We start from the raw sequence: 17,554 nt of genomic DNA, 5'->3' as shown, positions 1-17,554 counted from the left end.
ATAAGAAGATTTTGAGGAAAAACAAGTTTGATCCATACAGCCAGCAGCATCAATAGCTGCTAGCTCTGACAACTGAAATCAGACTCCACGGTACTTCACAGTACCAGAGGCTGACAAGCATCAATGATGCACAAGTAAGTCCCACAGAGAGAAACACCTTGCTGTGTCCTGGTCCCCTACTCTTGGATGGGGACTCAAGGCTGAGGCTCCATTAACCTGAGGATCACATCACTGAGGCAAATAACTCAGCAACATCCATTTTTCCATAAACAGTGACGTATCATGCACTAATTCCTGCAGGGTTAACCTCAAGAAACAGCACATTTCACGGGCTGTGCTTCAATACCAGCCAGGGGCCAGTCAGATTTCCCCCCAGGGAAAGGTCTTCTCACCATAGTGATTTCAGAAGGTGAAGTTTTGTAAGAAAAGGCAGAGTGTTTTCATTCCTCTGAAACCGCCAGCCTTCCCTTTCTGGTGACATAGGCTCGGAAAGAAAAAAAAATTGCACCTGGGACAGCTGCCGGGAGGCACTGCAAGACATACCGGCTCCACGCAGAAGTACTTACCTCCGTTGTCGGTCCGTTTCAGGGCTCCATCTTTGTGGGGACACAGTTCACATCTCTTGAAATTAAGCAGAAACAACAAGTTTAATCTAACTCCCAGGGGCACGGGGCCAGAAAAGAGATGATTAATTTAAAACACGCTTATAAAAGATGGGGCTGCTTTCAAAGAGAGGAAGTGGAAGAAGGGCTGAAAGCGGTTTGGGTACAAAAAGATACTGTGACACAGCTCGATATCGTCCTGTGTGACGAGGATGTATTTAAAGCCTCAGCCCAAGAGCCACAGGGCTGCAGGCGAACCTTGACTTTCACAGGGCTTTTAAAAAAGAAGTTTTAGCCCTTGCGGTTGTGAAGTAAAACTGAAAACCGTGACTCAGAGAGCAAAAGGCAAATAAAGAAAAGCCATTATCTATCTTTGCCCCTTTCCTTCCTTCTCTCTTTCTCTTGCGATATTTTTTCCAGCCAGTCTCATGAATGCTGAGTGAGGCAGTTGTGACATTTTCACCAGTGGGGTGCAGGGGCCATTATGAGCCTGGTCCCAATGCCTGGGGCCGGCAGGTGGACACCCAGCTTCCCCAACCCCAGCCCCGAGTTGGAATAGGGAGAGAGTGAGGGGAGCATTGGTGCTGGAGGGTCCCTGACACATGGAGGGTGCAGGGAGCTCCCTCAGCCCTGACATGGTGGCTGGGAGGGCACAGGCCCTGCACCATGACATGCTGTGAGGGATAGCAATGGCTCCACGCCTCACTCCATGCTTTTGGGACAACTATGAGGGAGAAATTACCGATTTCTCCACCCAGGGGTGGCTGGAGGTGAGGGGAGATGCCCCCTCATGCTACGTCTGCAGGACACCGAGGTCTCCAAGGCTAGCAGCAGCCCAAACCCACTGAAGGGCTCTCCTCAGGGCTATGGCAGAACAGCCTCACCCCACCCCATGCACACCCAACAAGGGGGACAGAGAGACGCTGGCAGGGCATGATGGCAAGAGCCAGATAAGCCCAGTGCCACGGCCCTCAGTGCCATTCCTACCTCAGAGCAGGTGGCGACGCCTGCGCTCCATTTCCCCCCTCACCACTGCGGTCCTGCCTGCCCGTCATCGCCTCCATGCCGGGCCATCGCCACGTGCAGCTCTCCCTGGGCCATAAAGCCCTGTTGAAGCCCTGAGGTGGTTTCAGATCACGTTGCCACACACGAGGGACGCTCTCGCAGCCCCAAGGGCTCCTCCCAGGAAATGGTCATTGTTTTCTCGTGACATCAGCCAGGGAACATTTCTATGCGTTTATTGTTTTGTTTGACTTTTCTGCGCCTGCTTAGAAAGCCTGAAAACCTGTGACATGCAGCCCTTTTCCTTCCCCAGCGGAAATGTCTGATTTGTGAAAAAAAAAAAAAAAAAGAAAGAAAAAAAAAAAAAGAAAAACACCAACAAAAAAGCTGTTTTTCTGTGAAAAATGTGCTTCATCAGAAAGTTTTGAAATGAGCTGCCTGGTATCGAAGCGAGACGGCAGCTGTACTGGTATGAATGTGTGGGATATGCTTGCTGCTGCTGCTCCGCTACAGCCACCCAGCTCTGGCAAGCCCCATGTGTGATGGGGCAGGTGCTCCGTGCCACAACAGGCACCCGTGTACTGAGCAATAACACCCCCAGCAAAAACATCTGCTGCTGAGTTGTCCCCGAGGACCTTCCACAAAGGTGGTCGTCCTCAAGGAAACTCAATGTTTCCTCTGCTGTCATTTCACCTCTTGACACAGTAAATATGATCACAAAGGGCAGCAGGGAGGCTCAGTCCAGTTCTCAGACGTTTTTGTGGTGTCAAGTGTCTGGGGATGCCAAATAGGTACCTTTGGCAAACACAAAATTCCTGTGATAATGTATAAACAAGAGATGAGAGTACAAAAGCCAGTGCCATTGGCAGCACATCTCACTTTTCCTGCAACTTTGCTTGAAATATGTCTGGCCACAGGAGTTGATTCACTTTGCTCCTCGTTTGGGTCCAGACAGGCAGGGCACTGGTGAGCAGCTCTCACAATTACCACAGAAAGCCAAGACAGAGAAAGAACTGGGTTAACTGAGACACTGTAATAAGAAATTTGCACTTGAAAAGGCCCCTCCGCTCTCCCCTCCACCCCTCAGATCAAAGCAGCTCTCCCACCACGCGATTAGCAAAGCTCTGATTGTAACAAGAGGGGTTAACAGCTCCATCGGCCCCACACAAGACTTTTAATAGCCCTGCCTCTAAATGACAGCTAAAGCCTTCACATGATCCCTCACATGAGTGCCCTCTGGCCATTGCAGCTCACCGGGCTTCCTAGACAATTTGATTACAAAGTGGATGGGCTTTCAGTTGCTTACTGTAAGCACAATAGTGTCCACAGCATCCTTTAGGGACCTGCGCATCTGAGGAGAGGTTATGAGCAGGGATTAGTGGTACCTCTTCCTTTCACTCAACCTGCATAGGCCGAGGAAGTCTCCAGCGTTTTTATTTCAACTCTGGGAAAAGAACAGAGCTGGCTGATTAAAACCAGGTTGTGATGGCGAAGGTTAGAGTTTCTGACCCCCTAGGGCTTCTAACTCAGGGACGGAGCACCAAGCCATTAGACCTGACAACCCAAGCCAGGGCTCCTGAGCTCTCCTTCCAAAACTGAAGAGATGGAGTCTCTCTAAACGACAGACACAGAAATTGGGATGTTTTAGAGTACTCTCTAAAGAGAGCAATGATCTTCGTGCCTTCATACCTCATTTTCAAAGTAAAAGTATCAATATTTAGCCAATAAATACGCTTGTTATGGACCAAGCTTGTAAACTGCTTTAAGATTCTTCTATGAAGGCAGATGTGGGAAGACAAACACTGCTGTTTTGCAAAGGAGTTTGCTACACAGTCATTGTGAAAGAAATACGAATATCAATTCATCCTGCTGTTGACAGCGTATTTTGCGCTCACATAGCAGCATCTCTCATTCAAGACCCTCAAGGCAGTGTCTGCAGGCTGATAACACTGCTTTTACAGCTAGAGAAAGCCAGACGCAGAGAGGTGCAATGAAACCCCTGGGCAGTGAAGAGCCAACACCTTCCAGCCTCACTGGACCATGGAGCACAGATTCAAACAGCGTGTTAGCAGCAGAGCCATGCACAGACCTGACTCATTTCCCTTACTCTGATCATGCTGTTCCCTACATCAAAGAAGTAGATTCTTTTTATGTATTTACCCATTTGCGTGTCTGTTGCTATGACTGCTGGCGTTTAACTGAAAAGGTGAAGGATTTAGATAGGAAATCATCCCCAGCTCTGCTTAGGAAGGAAGATTATCACTGTTCAGTTATTATACTAGCAGGGCTGAATGCCACGGACTGAATGGCATGACTGAAGCCCACCACGCATTGTCTAACAGATTTCACTGAGGGCAAGTTAAATAAAGAACCACCTGCAGAGGTATTGTTTTCTTGATACCTTGGAGGCAGTTTGAAGTGTCTAAAGCACCAGAGAAAAGTTAGGATCCTTGCGATGAGCACAGGTGAGAAGGACTTGTGTGTACATGCACTACTACAGCTTACACTGAGTTGTAGCTAACACCGAAGAGCTTCTCTCTGCCTGCACGGCTGGGAGACAGGGGGGAAGGAGGCTCATGAAATCCAAATTCCTTTCTTTACTATGAAACTATCTGCAGGATGTAAAAGCATTCAAAGACACATTTGATCTTCTTTACTGCAGTGCGCATAAAAGCAGCATCTTACAAAGGCAAAAGAGCTCAGGTCTGAAAGTCTGGTCTTGTTTACACTCCCACTTCCAATGAGGAATGAGTTAATGCAATGTATAAAGCATGGTACAGATACCCAATTCCCCCATTCACTCATCTTTGCCAAGTTCTTCGCCCATCTGCAAAACAGATTAAACTTTTGTAGTGCAGCAAGCAGAGAGCCCAGCTGAGATGGAGCACGCTATTTGCTCCGTTCTGCACAGATCTGCGTATTCAGAGGTCACCTACAGCAGCTTCACTAGGTGTGTACTTTAGAAAAAAAATGGCTAAACCAGTTCAGAAGGCCGTGCAGATATTAATAAATGTTGTTTGTGCTGGATGAGGCATTCCATATGTGAAAAAGCCAAAGTTTAATCTACATTGATTTTTTTTTAAGGAAGTGAAGGGAGGAAACGGTCTCAGATTTATTGCATGGCAAAAGCAGCATCTCTGGCATAACTAACATGGTAAAGATCTATACCCGGGCCCCCCAGCAGCTGGTTGGTGTAGCTGAATCTGATAAGGGTTCACATGGGAAGTTGCAGAGTAGCTGGTGTGCTATAAACTCACAGGCTAGTTTACTGCACAAATAACTTTGCCACATAGATGGGCCTAAGAGGCAGTCCTGGCCTGATTGTTTCCACTTTCCTGCCTCACCGGGAAATGCCAGAATTAATTAAGAACATTCGCAAAGTGTTCCATACTGCTAAATTGCTACTTAGACAGAAACTAAAACCTGATCCAGCTTCCTGTCATTTTCTCTGCTATTGAGCAAACTCAGAAGACTTTACGCAGGAGACTGTTGCTGCAAATAAGATATGAATGCCAACTCATCCTGTCTGTCAGTACGAGAACATACACTGTACACCAGCATCTCAGGTGCTAACAACTTTCCTCCACTCCAAAACTTTCTGAGGAGTTGTATAGAAAAAAATGCAGGGAAGCCACCTTCTAGAGGAATGTCATTCTTTTTTAGGAGATTGAGGTCCCTAGATGCAAAAATTTCTTCACTGATAACTTGCTTAAAAGTACCTTTGGCGGTGTTTTCATCAAAATGGCTAAGAAGGCTTTATAAAGCTGTTTGACATAGTTATTTCTATTGTATAAACAAGAAACGAGGGGAAAGATTTTAGAAGAGAATTAGTTTCTCAGATAGGTGAGGGGTGAACGCCTTGTCCAAAGTTACACTGCAGGCTATAGGCAGAGCTGGGACTGCAACCACAGCAGTGCCGAATGCCAGGCTCCGTCAGTTTTGTCTGTGGCCCATGCTGCTTCCAGCAGAGGTGTGAAGGGCTCCGAACCAATTCGTTCCGTGTAAGTACAAGTGTGCTCTGTACTCACCACCCTGGCGGCTCTCTCTTGAGATTCACATTTCCGACAGAACCACGGTCCGGTAGGAACCTGGACAATTCCATAACAAGCTGGAAGAAAAGCAGAGAGAGTTCATTTGACTGTCTTTAAATTGGCTGTTAATTTCTCAGCTGCGTATAAAAGTTTGCCAAAGCTGTTATTAGTCAGATTGGTAACAAAAACAAAAATTACATCTGAGCAGCAATTTATTCCCCTTTCCAGTTTCCACACCCTGCATCAGCGGACAGCCCTTTGCAAGAGATCCAGTGTGATACATTTATTCAAGCTTATTTATACGCTCACACCCAGTATAAAATATCCTTATAAAAACATGTCCTAAGTGGGAATGCAGCACTTCATAAACCAGGTCCAATTCTGGCCTAGTGAACACAACCAAGGTAATTTCTTACCCCTTAACTTCCAAAATGTCACTAGTGATTTAATATAAAATTATGAAATAGGTGGCTATTAAGCATCTTAACGATAATTAAGACTAAGATAAAATCTCAGTATCATAAAGGAAGTAATCTCAGTGTGAGTTCACACAGATATCAAGAAAAAAAAAACATTTACCCTGCACGCTCCCAACTTGTAAGTCATGTGCAGCAGCCTTTTGCAGCATGCTTCCAACATCACTGAATTCAAGATTTTTAGGACTAGCCCCAGAAACAGGTTCCGCACTGATACAAGACTCCAGCTGACAACCCAACAAAATTGTTTTTATCCAGCTACACCAGGCATCCCTCTTGCTTTCTATATCCCTACTGATTGTCTCAGGGTCTCCCTGGGCAAGCTGCAGCTCCCATTCATTTGAAATTCATTCCCTTCTCTGATGGAGCAATGTTTCCTGAAGACCATTCACCTTCTTTGCTGACCTTCTCCCTCTCACCATTCAGGGGATGGTCTTTGTTGAGTCCTTGAGGAAGCTTTTCGGACCCTGAAAGGGCTTTTGGCCACCACACATGTAGGTTTAAAGCAAGAGGCTGGCAAAGATAGGGGTAAGAAATAATGCTATTTGTGCCCAGGTGAGGGTATAGGAGTCTCCTAGGAAAGAAGAAATTATATTTTCCTTATTCCACCTTCAAATGTGAGCTGACGGTTGGAATGGAATCCCAGTCACTCGAGACATCTGAAACTAGGTTGGACAAAGCATCTGAAAATATCCTGCTGGATGCAATCCTGTGATGTCCCCTGGGAAAAGGACCAGACATGATGTGCAATAGGTTTTCTCCATCTCTCTAACGTCTTTTATGCTATTTTAGCCAGGAAAACATGATTGTGGAGTTAAACTGAAAGAAGTGACTGCAAGATGAGCCAAGGCAGATACACAAGAAAATAGAAACTACATGAAAGCAATGACAGAGGAGCCTGCCTTGGGTCCATCTTTAGCAATGGGCTTAGGGCCAAAAGCAAGCACTCAGCTGGAGCCAGTGCAAGCTTCTGTGCCCACTGCTTCAAAGAGAAAGACAACAAGGAAGAAAACAAGGAAAAATGCAGAACATAAATAGGGTAGAGTTTAAAATATTATTTCTAAATGTTCTTCGCTATCTTATTAGAGGCTTCGTTTCCAATCAGATGTTTTTGTCAAGGAAATGGTACTATTTTTATTTTTTTTCTAAAATCTGCTTTAATGTGTAGCTATAACATAAGCTTAAAATAAACAAAGGGTTCTGTACTGGGCTGTACAATCATTTCAAAAGGCAACTTTGGTTTTGCAGATATTCAAGCAGTACAAAGAGATACCAAACCTAGTGTGTGGTTGTAGGGAATGAGACTAGAAGGCCCAGCTGAGCCTCTGCAGTGGTTTGCTGCCGTGCAGTGACTAAAAGCCCACCAAAACACCACGCGGCTACTAGGTTTGTGAGCGGGCTTTAAAAAGGGGACTGAAGGTATCCTGAACACCCACTACACACTGCTACACTCCTTATGAATTCCTGCATCCTGACGGACTCCTACAAGCCCTAAACACACTGTTGTGCCTTCCGAACACCCCAGCAGTGCCCTCTCCTAACGCCTCCCAACCCTCCCAACGCCGCCCACCCGCTTGGCTGCCTCGCAGCGAGCGCATCCATCTCCGTAACCGTGCGGGCCCACGAGCAGGCACCCTACAAGAATAAATGGACTGCAGATTTGAGACTGCTCTAGCCAGCAAACAGACGTGTTGATGTTACTCTTGGAGGTGAGCACGAGGATGCCAGTGCCCTTAATCTCCCTCCACAAATTGCTACGCAGAGGCACGTTCTCTAGCAGGTGGCTTGACAAGTCTTGGGAAGAACGCAAGAGTTACAGCACCAAAATTAAAACAAGCGAGCATCCTTGCAGAGAGACCCTACAGGCTGCCAGTCACACGGAGGCAACCTGGCGGGGCTGTTTTAGGGCAGGAGACACCCAGGCACTGACTGAACGGAGAGAAATCCCCCGCCAGCTTCGCTTCCTCTTTTCACCTCCCCTTCAGTCACCTGGTTGCAAGCGAGCTCTCGCAGAAGATGTGAGCGCAGACACATCAAACGTAGGAAAAGCAGAAGAAAGCTCAACCTACAGACCCAGAGACCTGGCCTGACAGGCGGGGAGAGGCAGCGCAGGACAGGTTCCCGGCCGGAGACAGGAGCACGCAGCAAGACACCGAGGGAGAGCCTGCCCAGGAAGAGGCTGGAGATACGCTGGGAGATGGATGGGATAATAATAGATGGGAAAACAGACATGCCAGATGAGCCCAGAAACCTCCGTGTTCCTCCAAACAAACCAACCAGCAGCATCACCCCACCTCGCTGCCGCCTTTAAACGGCAGCAACCACGCACCCGTCCCGGCGTCGGTGCCGAGGACAAACTTTCCGGCCCGGTAGCGTGTGCGAGGGGCGTGCTCCGAGTCATTTAAAATGCAAATGGCCCTTATCGCGGGGAGGGGAAGGGCCGGCTCCCTCCCTGCCCTTGGGGGCGGCAGCTCCCGGCCCGAGGCCGCCCCCGGGGGGTTACCCGGGGCCACGGGCGGCCGCGGGCCGAGCCCGGGCACGGGGCGGCGGAGGGGGGGTGGGGGGCTCGGGGCTCTGCCCACTGCTCCCCCCCGGAGCCCGGCACCGGCCCCGGGCACCGGGCAGAGCTCCCCCCTCCGCTCCCCCCAACCCCCCCCCACGGAAGGAAGCGACCGCCGCTCGCTGCCGGTGCCCCCGGTAAGGGGCAGCGCCCCGAGCCCCGGCCCGTGGGTGCCCCCCCGGGAGCAGCTGACGGCCACCTCCGGTCCCCTCCGCTCCCCTCCGCTCCCCCCGTGTCCCCCCCCACAGCTCCTCCGCGGCGGCAGGCCGGCGGCGACACCGTTATTTGGAACAATGGGGATAAAACAAAGCCCCCCCCACCCCCCCCCTTCACCGCTCCGCCGGCCTCCCCCGCCGCTCCCGGGGCGCACGGCGGGGGGAAGGCGGCGGCGGCCCCGGCCCCGGCCCCGCTTTGCTCCGCGGCCCGGGGCTGGCGGCGGGGCCGGGCCGTGCCGTGCCGAGCCGTGCCGGGCAGAGCCGTGCCGGGCCGGGCTCTTACCTTGGTGCACCGCCACATTGCAGCCGTGTCCATCGCAGTACACCAGCGGGTTCTCCGCCCAGCCCCGCTCATCAGAACAGACACAGCAGCCTCCCACCATCTCCTTCATACTTCCATGAGGGTTTCCTTCCCCCCCTCCTCCCGCTACGCACACACTCCTCCTCCCTCCTCCTCCTCCTCCTCCTCCTCCTCCTCCTCCACCTCCTCCTCCTCGCTCCCCCCCTCCCCGCCCGCAGCCGGCCTTTCCCCCGGCCGCCCCCCGGGGGGGTGGGGGGGCCCGGCCCCCCCCCCCGGTCGCGGCGCGGTGCCGGGTGGCGCTCGGGGGTTTGGTGGGGGGGGGGGGGGGGGGACACCCGGGGGCGGCGCGCCCCCGCCCCGCGCCCCGCACGCTCGCCCCGCGCCCGGGCACCCGCCCCCGAGCGCCCCCGCCCCGCCGCCCCCCCCCGGGCCATGATGGCCGCGATCCCAGCGGGGCCCCCCCCCGGAGCCTCGCCCTGCGGCGGGGGGCTGCTGGGGGGCTGCTGGGGGGGGTCGTGCTTTGCTTTGGGGCTGGGTTCTTGTGGTTGTTGTTGTTGGAACCCCCCCCTCCGGCCGCTTGATGCTGCTTTCTTTATGGTTTTGTTGTCTGTGTGCACCCCCCCCCCATCCCCCCCCAACCCTTCCCGAGCGGAGCGCGCAGGGCTCCGAGCGCGCACCCGGGTGTGCGAAGTGCTGGGTGCGCGCCCGAGCAGCCCCCACGGATCGCTCCCGAGCGATGAGTTGCGACCGTTCCCCAAATCCTATTATCTCCGCAATTCCTCTTTGACAGATTGGGGTTCCGCGAGCGCCACCGCCTGTCCCGCTCTCGGAGGCTCCTGCTGGAGGAGTTTTTAACCCGTTGGCACCTGTTTTGTGGAGATATCTTCCCAAGGAAGGGGAAAAATGGCCCCTTGGGGGGTTACGTCCAGCAGGAGAAACGTCAGAAATCCCATACAAAGCAGTTAAAACAAATAATCCTAGAGCATAGGGAGCATGGCTCTGTGGGACTGCAGCTGGGGGTCTCCACATGGTATCATGGCACACCACCCAGAAGAGACAGGGAGAAACAAGAAAAACCCAAGCACGGAGCACATAAATAAATAACTCTTAGAGAAGAGGCCCAGGAGGAACCCAAGGAATTCGTGTAACTTGTCCGTACAGCTCCTGCAGGGCCAGCTGCACCTGGAAGCACTTGCCAGGGGACACAGAGCAGCGGGGAGGGAAGAGCCCAGGTCTCACCGTCTCTCACATAGGTCCATCCCCAGCAGACCATGCTGTCCTAAAGAAAAAAAAATAAATAGGAAAAGCAGCAGCAAACAACTTTTCACCTGCAGTGTGATAAAGAAAAAGCCATCCTCTTGTTGCTGCACTGCACGGCTCCGTTACAGCGGTGCTTTTGCAACAGGTCGGGCTGCTGGAGGAATGGTACACAGGAACCCCAGTACGAAGGTGCACTTAAACGTGCCCAATTTGCACTTCTGCTGTTCAGTCCTATTCCTGTAAATCCTTGCTGTTTTAAACAGAAGTGTTATGAATTAGACCCAACGAAGAGAGCAGTATATCTTGCTTAGGAAATGCATGAGATTCATGGAAACATTCAACTACACAAAAGCTTTTTTTTTTTTCCTTGTTTTCTGATGGGTTGTGAGCACTGAAGGGAGATGGTTGTGGTTGTGGGAAAAAGGAAAAAAAAAAAAAAGAGGAAAAAAAATTCAAAAGCCATTCCTGCTGTGTCCAGGAGCAGGCACTTAAAAAGTGTTTTCAGATGCTGGCACACGTGGGAGTGGCTGGGAGGTCCTATCTCTGCTCAGAAGTATTCAAAACGATCAATGTTCCTGCAGGACTGTGCCCTACCTGGAACACAACATCAGCAGTTCCACTTGCCGTCCTACAAGCACACCGCTGCAGCGGCTCCACGAGAACTGTTCCTGATTTACAGTAACTTAAACAAGAGCAGAAACGGCGTCAGTATCTCCTAGACTGGTGACCTTCCTCTTCTCGCTCCAAGTTTTTCCCTTGCGTTGGGTAGGCTTTGAGGGGTCAGCATATCCTGTCATAGAGTTTCTTTATAAGAAAATCTTCTCATCAGAGAGCGGAGAGGAAACCCATTCCAACAGCCCTCATAATCACCAGTTTAGCATCCTTTATATTGCACCTGTTCAAGCGTTACATCAAGGGGCTGGAAGGCAGACGGCTCCCTGAGAAGCTGCCTGCTGGGTTGCTGTCTTCCTTTTATTACATTCCTTTGAGAGTCACAGGGGCAGACAATACGTTCACCACATTGCTGGAAATTCACTGAGCCTTAGCTCACTTTTCTGGGAGGGTTTCCCCTCCTCTCCCCCTCTTTTTTTCTTTTATCTATTGTGTTATGAACTTGTTTAAAAGAAAGGGGGGAAAATCTGGCTGGTTGCCTTTGTAACCTGGAGGAGATCCTTGTGGTTTAAGGTTGTCTTAGACTACAGGACAAAACGCTAAACATCCGCCAGCCCCTGACGGTCTTGGTTCCAGTTGGCCATGCTCACAGACACTTGGACTTGAACTGCAAATTTGCCTTTAGGGGATTAAGTTCCAATTTACATAACTAATCCCTGCGGTGAGGAAAGGCGAGGCCAGAGAGGAAAGGGCACGATTGTGCCTTGAGAAAAAATTGGGGAAAAGTTACGGCTGTGAAAACCGAGACAGGGGGATACTTCGGTTACATTGTTCATTTGTTATTTTATCAGTCTAAAATGTGCTCATACCTATGAAGCGAGCCAAATTAAAGTGATATATACTGACTCATGGGAACCACTGTCCTCGTGTATCTCAGTCATAACCGCGGGCCGAAGTTACAGGAGTTATTACTAAACTTAGTAGTTTACTGCTATATACAGAGAATTTTTGATAAGGGAGCTGGCTTTTCCACAGGCTCATACATCATGGCCAGTGCTGTCAGCCTTATTTCTGGCTGCAGAGTCTTTGTTACAGATGATCTTTCATCGGGGGGAGGTCCTTTGCATTTACTGGAGTAGTATTTAAAAATAGCACAAACTTAGTTATCATCTAAGTCGCTGACAGGGAAATCCTTGAGATGGAATGAATAAAATATTCTTACCGGGGTGTAGGGCCTTATCAGTGCATTTTTTCATTCATGCTTCAGCTATTTTGTCTATAAAATACATAAATCTCGTGCTAAAGAAAAGAACAACAAAATAAAAGGAAGAAAATTTATCTTCCTTACGATAACTCCACATGCTCCTAGGAAATGTAAGGAGCGATCAGTGCTGGAGAAGTGCTTACGGCCTAGCTTGCACAAAGCGTCGATGCAGGGAAGTGCTGGGATGTGCATGCTTAATGGCTCGCAGTGATAGATTGCCTCTCTGCGCAGGATCCTGGTCTCTTCCAAGAGCTTCTCCTGGGAATGAGACTCCTCCTTGCCTTCGTTTATGGGGAAACTGTCGCTTGAGATTACTGTGAGTAAGGACGGTAATTTATCTGGTTGCGTGTAGGGCTAACACTTGCCTATTTGTGGACAGGCAAATCTGAGCCCCTGTTTAACGAAGCCATTTGTTCTATCAGATTTTATCTTATTCCTATGGGCAGGTGGAAGGAGGAGGGAATTGTGCAGATAAGAGTAGTAATCCTCGCTAGGCAGCCAAATTCCTTGAGTCACTAGCAAGAACCACCACTTTAAAGTATAAATCTCTCAGTTTGAACTGAGGGATCAGTGCAACAGATAGCAGCAGCAAACTCTTATCCTCTGTTAAGAACAGCCACTAGGGAGAACGGGACATAATCAGAGAACTCTCCGATTATTTTTTTTTTTTTCATTTTAGACCAAACTTTTCATCCTATTCACAAAGACATGTGCACGCTGAGCTCCTTCATCTTTTTGTAACTGCTTACCAGCACAGCAAGTGGGCTGCACACATTTTATTACCAACAAAAATGGGAATGATGGTAACAATAGCGATGCTAAGTAATCAAATGTGACTCAGTGAATTACACAAAACTTCACCCAGCTTTATTTTTTACCTCTCCTGCATGTAATGCTGCTAACAGGACAGTTCTGGGCTCTTGTTTCCTTTGCGGTGGGCTTTTAAAGCACATAAACTTTTTCCTTTGCCCTCCACCAAGACCTGATTGTATTACCTAGCAACAAATGGTCCACGTTCAAAGGTCAGCATGGACAGGGTGTCAAAATCTTGGTGTTTCTCTGCACCGTAGGTAGGGAGCTGTGATTGCTGTCTTCGGATGCAATGAAGCCCCATTGCAGGCAGCACGGTGGTGTGCATTTTTCCAAGTATACGGGGCTCCTTAACTCTCTTTTCCCATTGCTGGACAAGAATTCCCACTGAGGCCTTCAAAGGCTCCTCGTACCCCCAGCACTGACGCTGGGAGCTCGGTCTGCAGCCTGCAAAGGCAAAGTCTCTGTTTAACCAGGAGCTTCAGCCACCTCTGCAGCGTGCTGCCTGGAGGGAGAGAGCGGGACCTTTGCCCCTGCTGTTCATTAACCACACCTACCAAAAACCCCCCACTTTTTGTCTCTTTCCTGCCCTGCTCATATCCTAACAAAAATACGTGGTTGAGGTATCTTTCTTCGAGAAGCTGCTCTGTTTAGTGCGGATATTTATGAAAGAAAAAGGAACAATCAGCTTTCAGAATGGACTATTGAATCAGTGCTTGTGTTTTACTGGCTGGGTTGTTTTCTGCTTGCTCTCTTATGGGCTAAATGCTGCATTTTTAATACATGAGCATACCCAGAAAGATGCAGAGTACAGAAAGCCGAGTGCCAACCACATGCACTCTGAGCTCTGCTTTTTCAGTGACTTTCTGGCCTTGGACAAGTCACTTCCTCCCTTTGTGCCTCATTTTCCCTCTTTGTATGCCCTATTCCCTACTGCAGAGCCCTTTTGGGTTGTTTATCTGCAAAGCGCTGTATAAGTGCAAGTTATTATTCATTAAACAATGTCATTAAGTACTTTGAAAGGAAACAATGATGTCATTAACAACTTCGAAAGGAAATAGTGCCATTAATGGCTTATAAAGGAAAAAAGTAGCAATTGAAATATCTTCTGTGCCGGCCTTTTTTTCCTCCAGCAGCTTAAATCAAATGAGATGCTATGTCATATTCATCTTCATGGTTTTGATGCATTTAAAACAGTAAAATTGATTAATATAGTAGGTCATTGGACAGGAAGGCAATAAATTTGCTTTCGGTATTAAATTACTCTTTTATGAGTGGAAATATTTTGAAGAGATTGTTAGAATCCCTCTCTCTCTTCATCCCCGAAGCCCAAACTCCCACGCTTTTGTGGCACACAGGTATTCGTGGCCGTGTTCCAGCCCGCTTTTCTTACTGTCCTCTCCCACCGGCGAAATGAGGATTCCTGTGGGCCGTGCATTTAAAGCAGGTTAGCTCTTTACTCACTTCTTCCTGCAGAAAAGCGTGTGTGCTGCAGACCGTGCAGATGAGGAACATCTCTAGAACAAGTCCAGTTTAACAAAGCTAACGGGATAATCATGAAATCACATAAACATTGCTCTGGAAGGAACTTGAAGAGACCAATTAGACGAACTCCCTACGGGGAGGCAGACCCAAGGACTTATTAGTGTCATATTATTTTTATTATTACTGTTTACATTAGGCAGTGAAAGTACACAATTAACAGAGGAGTAAGTGATGTGGTCGCTGTCCAGAAACCGAGATTATTTTTTTGGGAGCCTGTAGTTTGGCTTTTAAGTTTTTTTCTTAGGGACCTAAATAGATGCCTGGCTTTAAAACCAAAGCTTTCTACATGACGTCTTGCACAAGCTTTGAGCTGCTCCCATTTCTTGGTGTGCCCAAAGCTCTTCAGATGAGGAGCAGGACCCAGGCTTTCAGGAGCATTTAACCGCTCCTGGAGCACCTTGGCACAGCAGAGGGTCCGCTGGTTCCCTGATGCAGGACATGAATCTGCAGCCTGGGTCCCAATGTGAAAGAGAGGATTTATAATCACAAACAGATTTTTTTAATGGGAGTTAGGCACCTGTTTCCCTTTGTGCCTTGGGACTTTTTCCTCACATTCCTATGCTTTTAGCGCCTTTAAAAAATCCTTGGCAGTAATTGAAGCTTTGCCTGTGCCCACCAGTCTCACTCATTTAATTGGTTTACCAACCAGTTTAATTAAACCCTCTGTTTTGACATCCCCATATTGGTTTAGAGCACTGCATCAGCGTAGCTTACAATCGTACACTCAGTTCTTGGCTGCGCTGTCGGAAACTGCCTTTAAGACAGGAAGCCTGAGGTGAAAGCCCAAAGGTAGCAGAGCCTGCACAAAGCCAAGCCGTTGTTCCAGGCTGAAGCCGTCTTCCCAGGGCTGAAAACGTCCCAGGCCAGGCAGACCTTGTGGCTTGGCACGGTGTGGGCAGGATGGGGCAGCCTGTGGGTGGGGGCTGCCCTGTGCCCCCTGCCACCAAGCCGCCAATGATCCTGGGTGCTGAACCTGCAGGGGGTCAGTCTTTTTCCTCCCTTCCTCCCAAGTCACCTATATGCGTATAATTATATGTGTGTGTGTATAATGAGTTCTCAAGCTGTTTTCCACTATACAAAAGAACCCCTTACCCAGCTCTGCAGGAAAAGTCACGCATGGAGCTGCACAGAGCTCTGCTGCTCTGCGGCCACTCATATGTGGTGCCCTGGGCTGGGGAGGGGGCTCGGCTGTACCCCAGATCCCTCCTGCTCCCGGTGAGCCCAGCACAAAAATCCCTGCCAGCAGCCCAGTGAGTGGAGGGCATGAGTGGGGTCTGCAGGTTGGGGTGGTGCAGGGACCCCCAGGTCAGGTGCTGGGGCTGTGGAGCTGCCCGGTGCCTGGAGCAAATTTGGGGCTGGGAGCTGCTGGGGCTGAAAAAGCCCCGTGAATATTGACAGGAAATGATCGGCGGCTTTTCTGGTTGCGAGCTGCAGCGCTGAGGTTCAGGCAACGACATCCTGTCCCCGCGCAGCGCCGGGGCCGTGGGCGCACAGCCTGCGGGGGCCAGGCAGGAAGCGGGGGCACGGGGTGGGGAGAGCAGCCCGGGGACCGGGACCAGGTGTCCCCAAGCGTGGGTGTCCCCGTGCCGCCCCTCGCCTGTCCTCTGCGATGGGGGAGGTGGTGGCCTCCCTGGAGCACATCTGTCCCTCCTCCATCCTGCTGTCCCCCATCCTCCATCCTCCATCCCTCAATCCTCTATCCTTCATCCCTCCATCCTCTATCCTCCATCCGTCCAACCTCTATCCTTCATCCTCCCATCCTCCATCCCTCCATCCTCCACCCTCTATCCTCCATCCTTCATCCTCCATCCCTCCATCCTCCATCCTCCATCCTCCATCCCTCCATCCTCCATCCCTCCATCTCTCCATCCTCCATCCTCCATGCCTCCCTCCGCATCCGCCCATCACCTCTCCTCTCAAAACCAGAAAAGCTGCAGCACCCTTCGGGCCAGCCCCTGAAAACCCCACAGGGCCGCCTGGGACAGAGGCGGTTGGTGCCCGATGTGGGGCTGGGCGGCTGCGGGCAGCACTTCACACATCTGTACAACAGTGAGAAGCTCTGGTTTTTAGTAAGAGATGCAAGGATGGGAAAGAAAACATAACCAAGCCTTTAGACCTTCGTCACTGGACTTGGGAGATTTGCATGGACTGTTCTGAGATGCCTGTTTACTATAAATGTCCTAATTATTTGTCAGAGGAAGCAACCGTTTCCTTTACTGGTAATTTTGGTAATTTATCATGGACGGTGCCAATCTGGGCTGCTGTTAATATCAGCCTTTTAGTCGTGTGTCTGTGTAGTGACTGTTACAGATCGGGTCAGATCTTACACACCCTGTTACTCATCAGAAATTTTGAGGCTGTAACATGTTACTTAGTCACTGGTGAGTCACCACTTGTTCCCTGGAAAATAAAAGCCAGCCAAATTCTGACATCTGACATCTGAGGCTTACCACCAAAACACTGTGTAAAGGCACCCGCACTGCCTCTGGGTGATGCTCCGCAACGAGAGCTGGGGGATCAGAATTAGGCTGCTGTTTGATGAGTAATCAGACTAATTCATGAGTAATATTTGGAACAAATCTGTTTAGTCCGATTGAGACCTGTCGATCTCGATGCTCGGCTATTCTTCCATTCAATTTGGGAGGATCGGACGGAGCGTTTTCTGCACGTGCCAAACATCTGGGCCAAAACCCGAGGGCAGGGCCACCCCGGGGTGCTTTGGCACAGGGCTGTAGGTGGCTGCCTTTGGGGCCGTGCCGCGGAATCCCACCGGTGCCAACCCTGCTCTAACTCAGCCCGGCTCTAATTCATCCTGCCGTTCATTTCCCTCAGCCCGTGTGCCGGATTTAGCCCCCTGCCGGTACCCGCAGTGCCCG

General features: G+C 50.1%; 1 protein-coding gene across 2 annotated transcripts in view; it reads right to left on the bottom strand.

The window, feature by feature from the left end:
- The window catches only part of MLLT6 (MLLT6, PHD finger containing), a 42,345-nt gene extending 33,067 nt beyond the window's left edge, over positions 1 to 9,278 (bottom strand). For both annotated transcript variants that reach the window (XM_032202881.1, XM_032202882.1), the window contains exons 1-3: positions 9,170 to 9,278; positions 5,633 to 5,712; positions 567 to 621 (exon numbers count right to left, since the gene is read on the bottom strand). In XM_032202881.1, the coding sequence (XP_032058772.1) occupies positions 567 to 621; positions 5,633 to 5,712; positions 9,170 to 9,278 (244 nt within the window). The remainder of the gene's footprint in view (positions 1 to 566; positions 622 to 5,632; positions 5,713 to 9,169) is intronic.
- Positions 9,279 to 17,554: the final 8,276 nt, after the last annotated feature.

Source organism: Aythya fuligula, chromosome 24 (genome assembly GCF_009819795.1).
Source record: "Aythya fuligula isolate bAytFul2 chromosome 24, bAytFul2.pri, whole genome shotgun sequence".
NCBI lineage: Eukaryota > Metazoa > Chordata > Aves > Anseriformes > Anatidae > Aythya > Aythya fuligula.
This window is presented reverse-complemented; position numbering and strand designations above follow the sequence as displayed.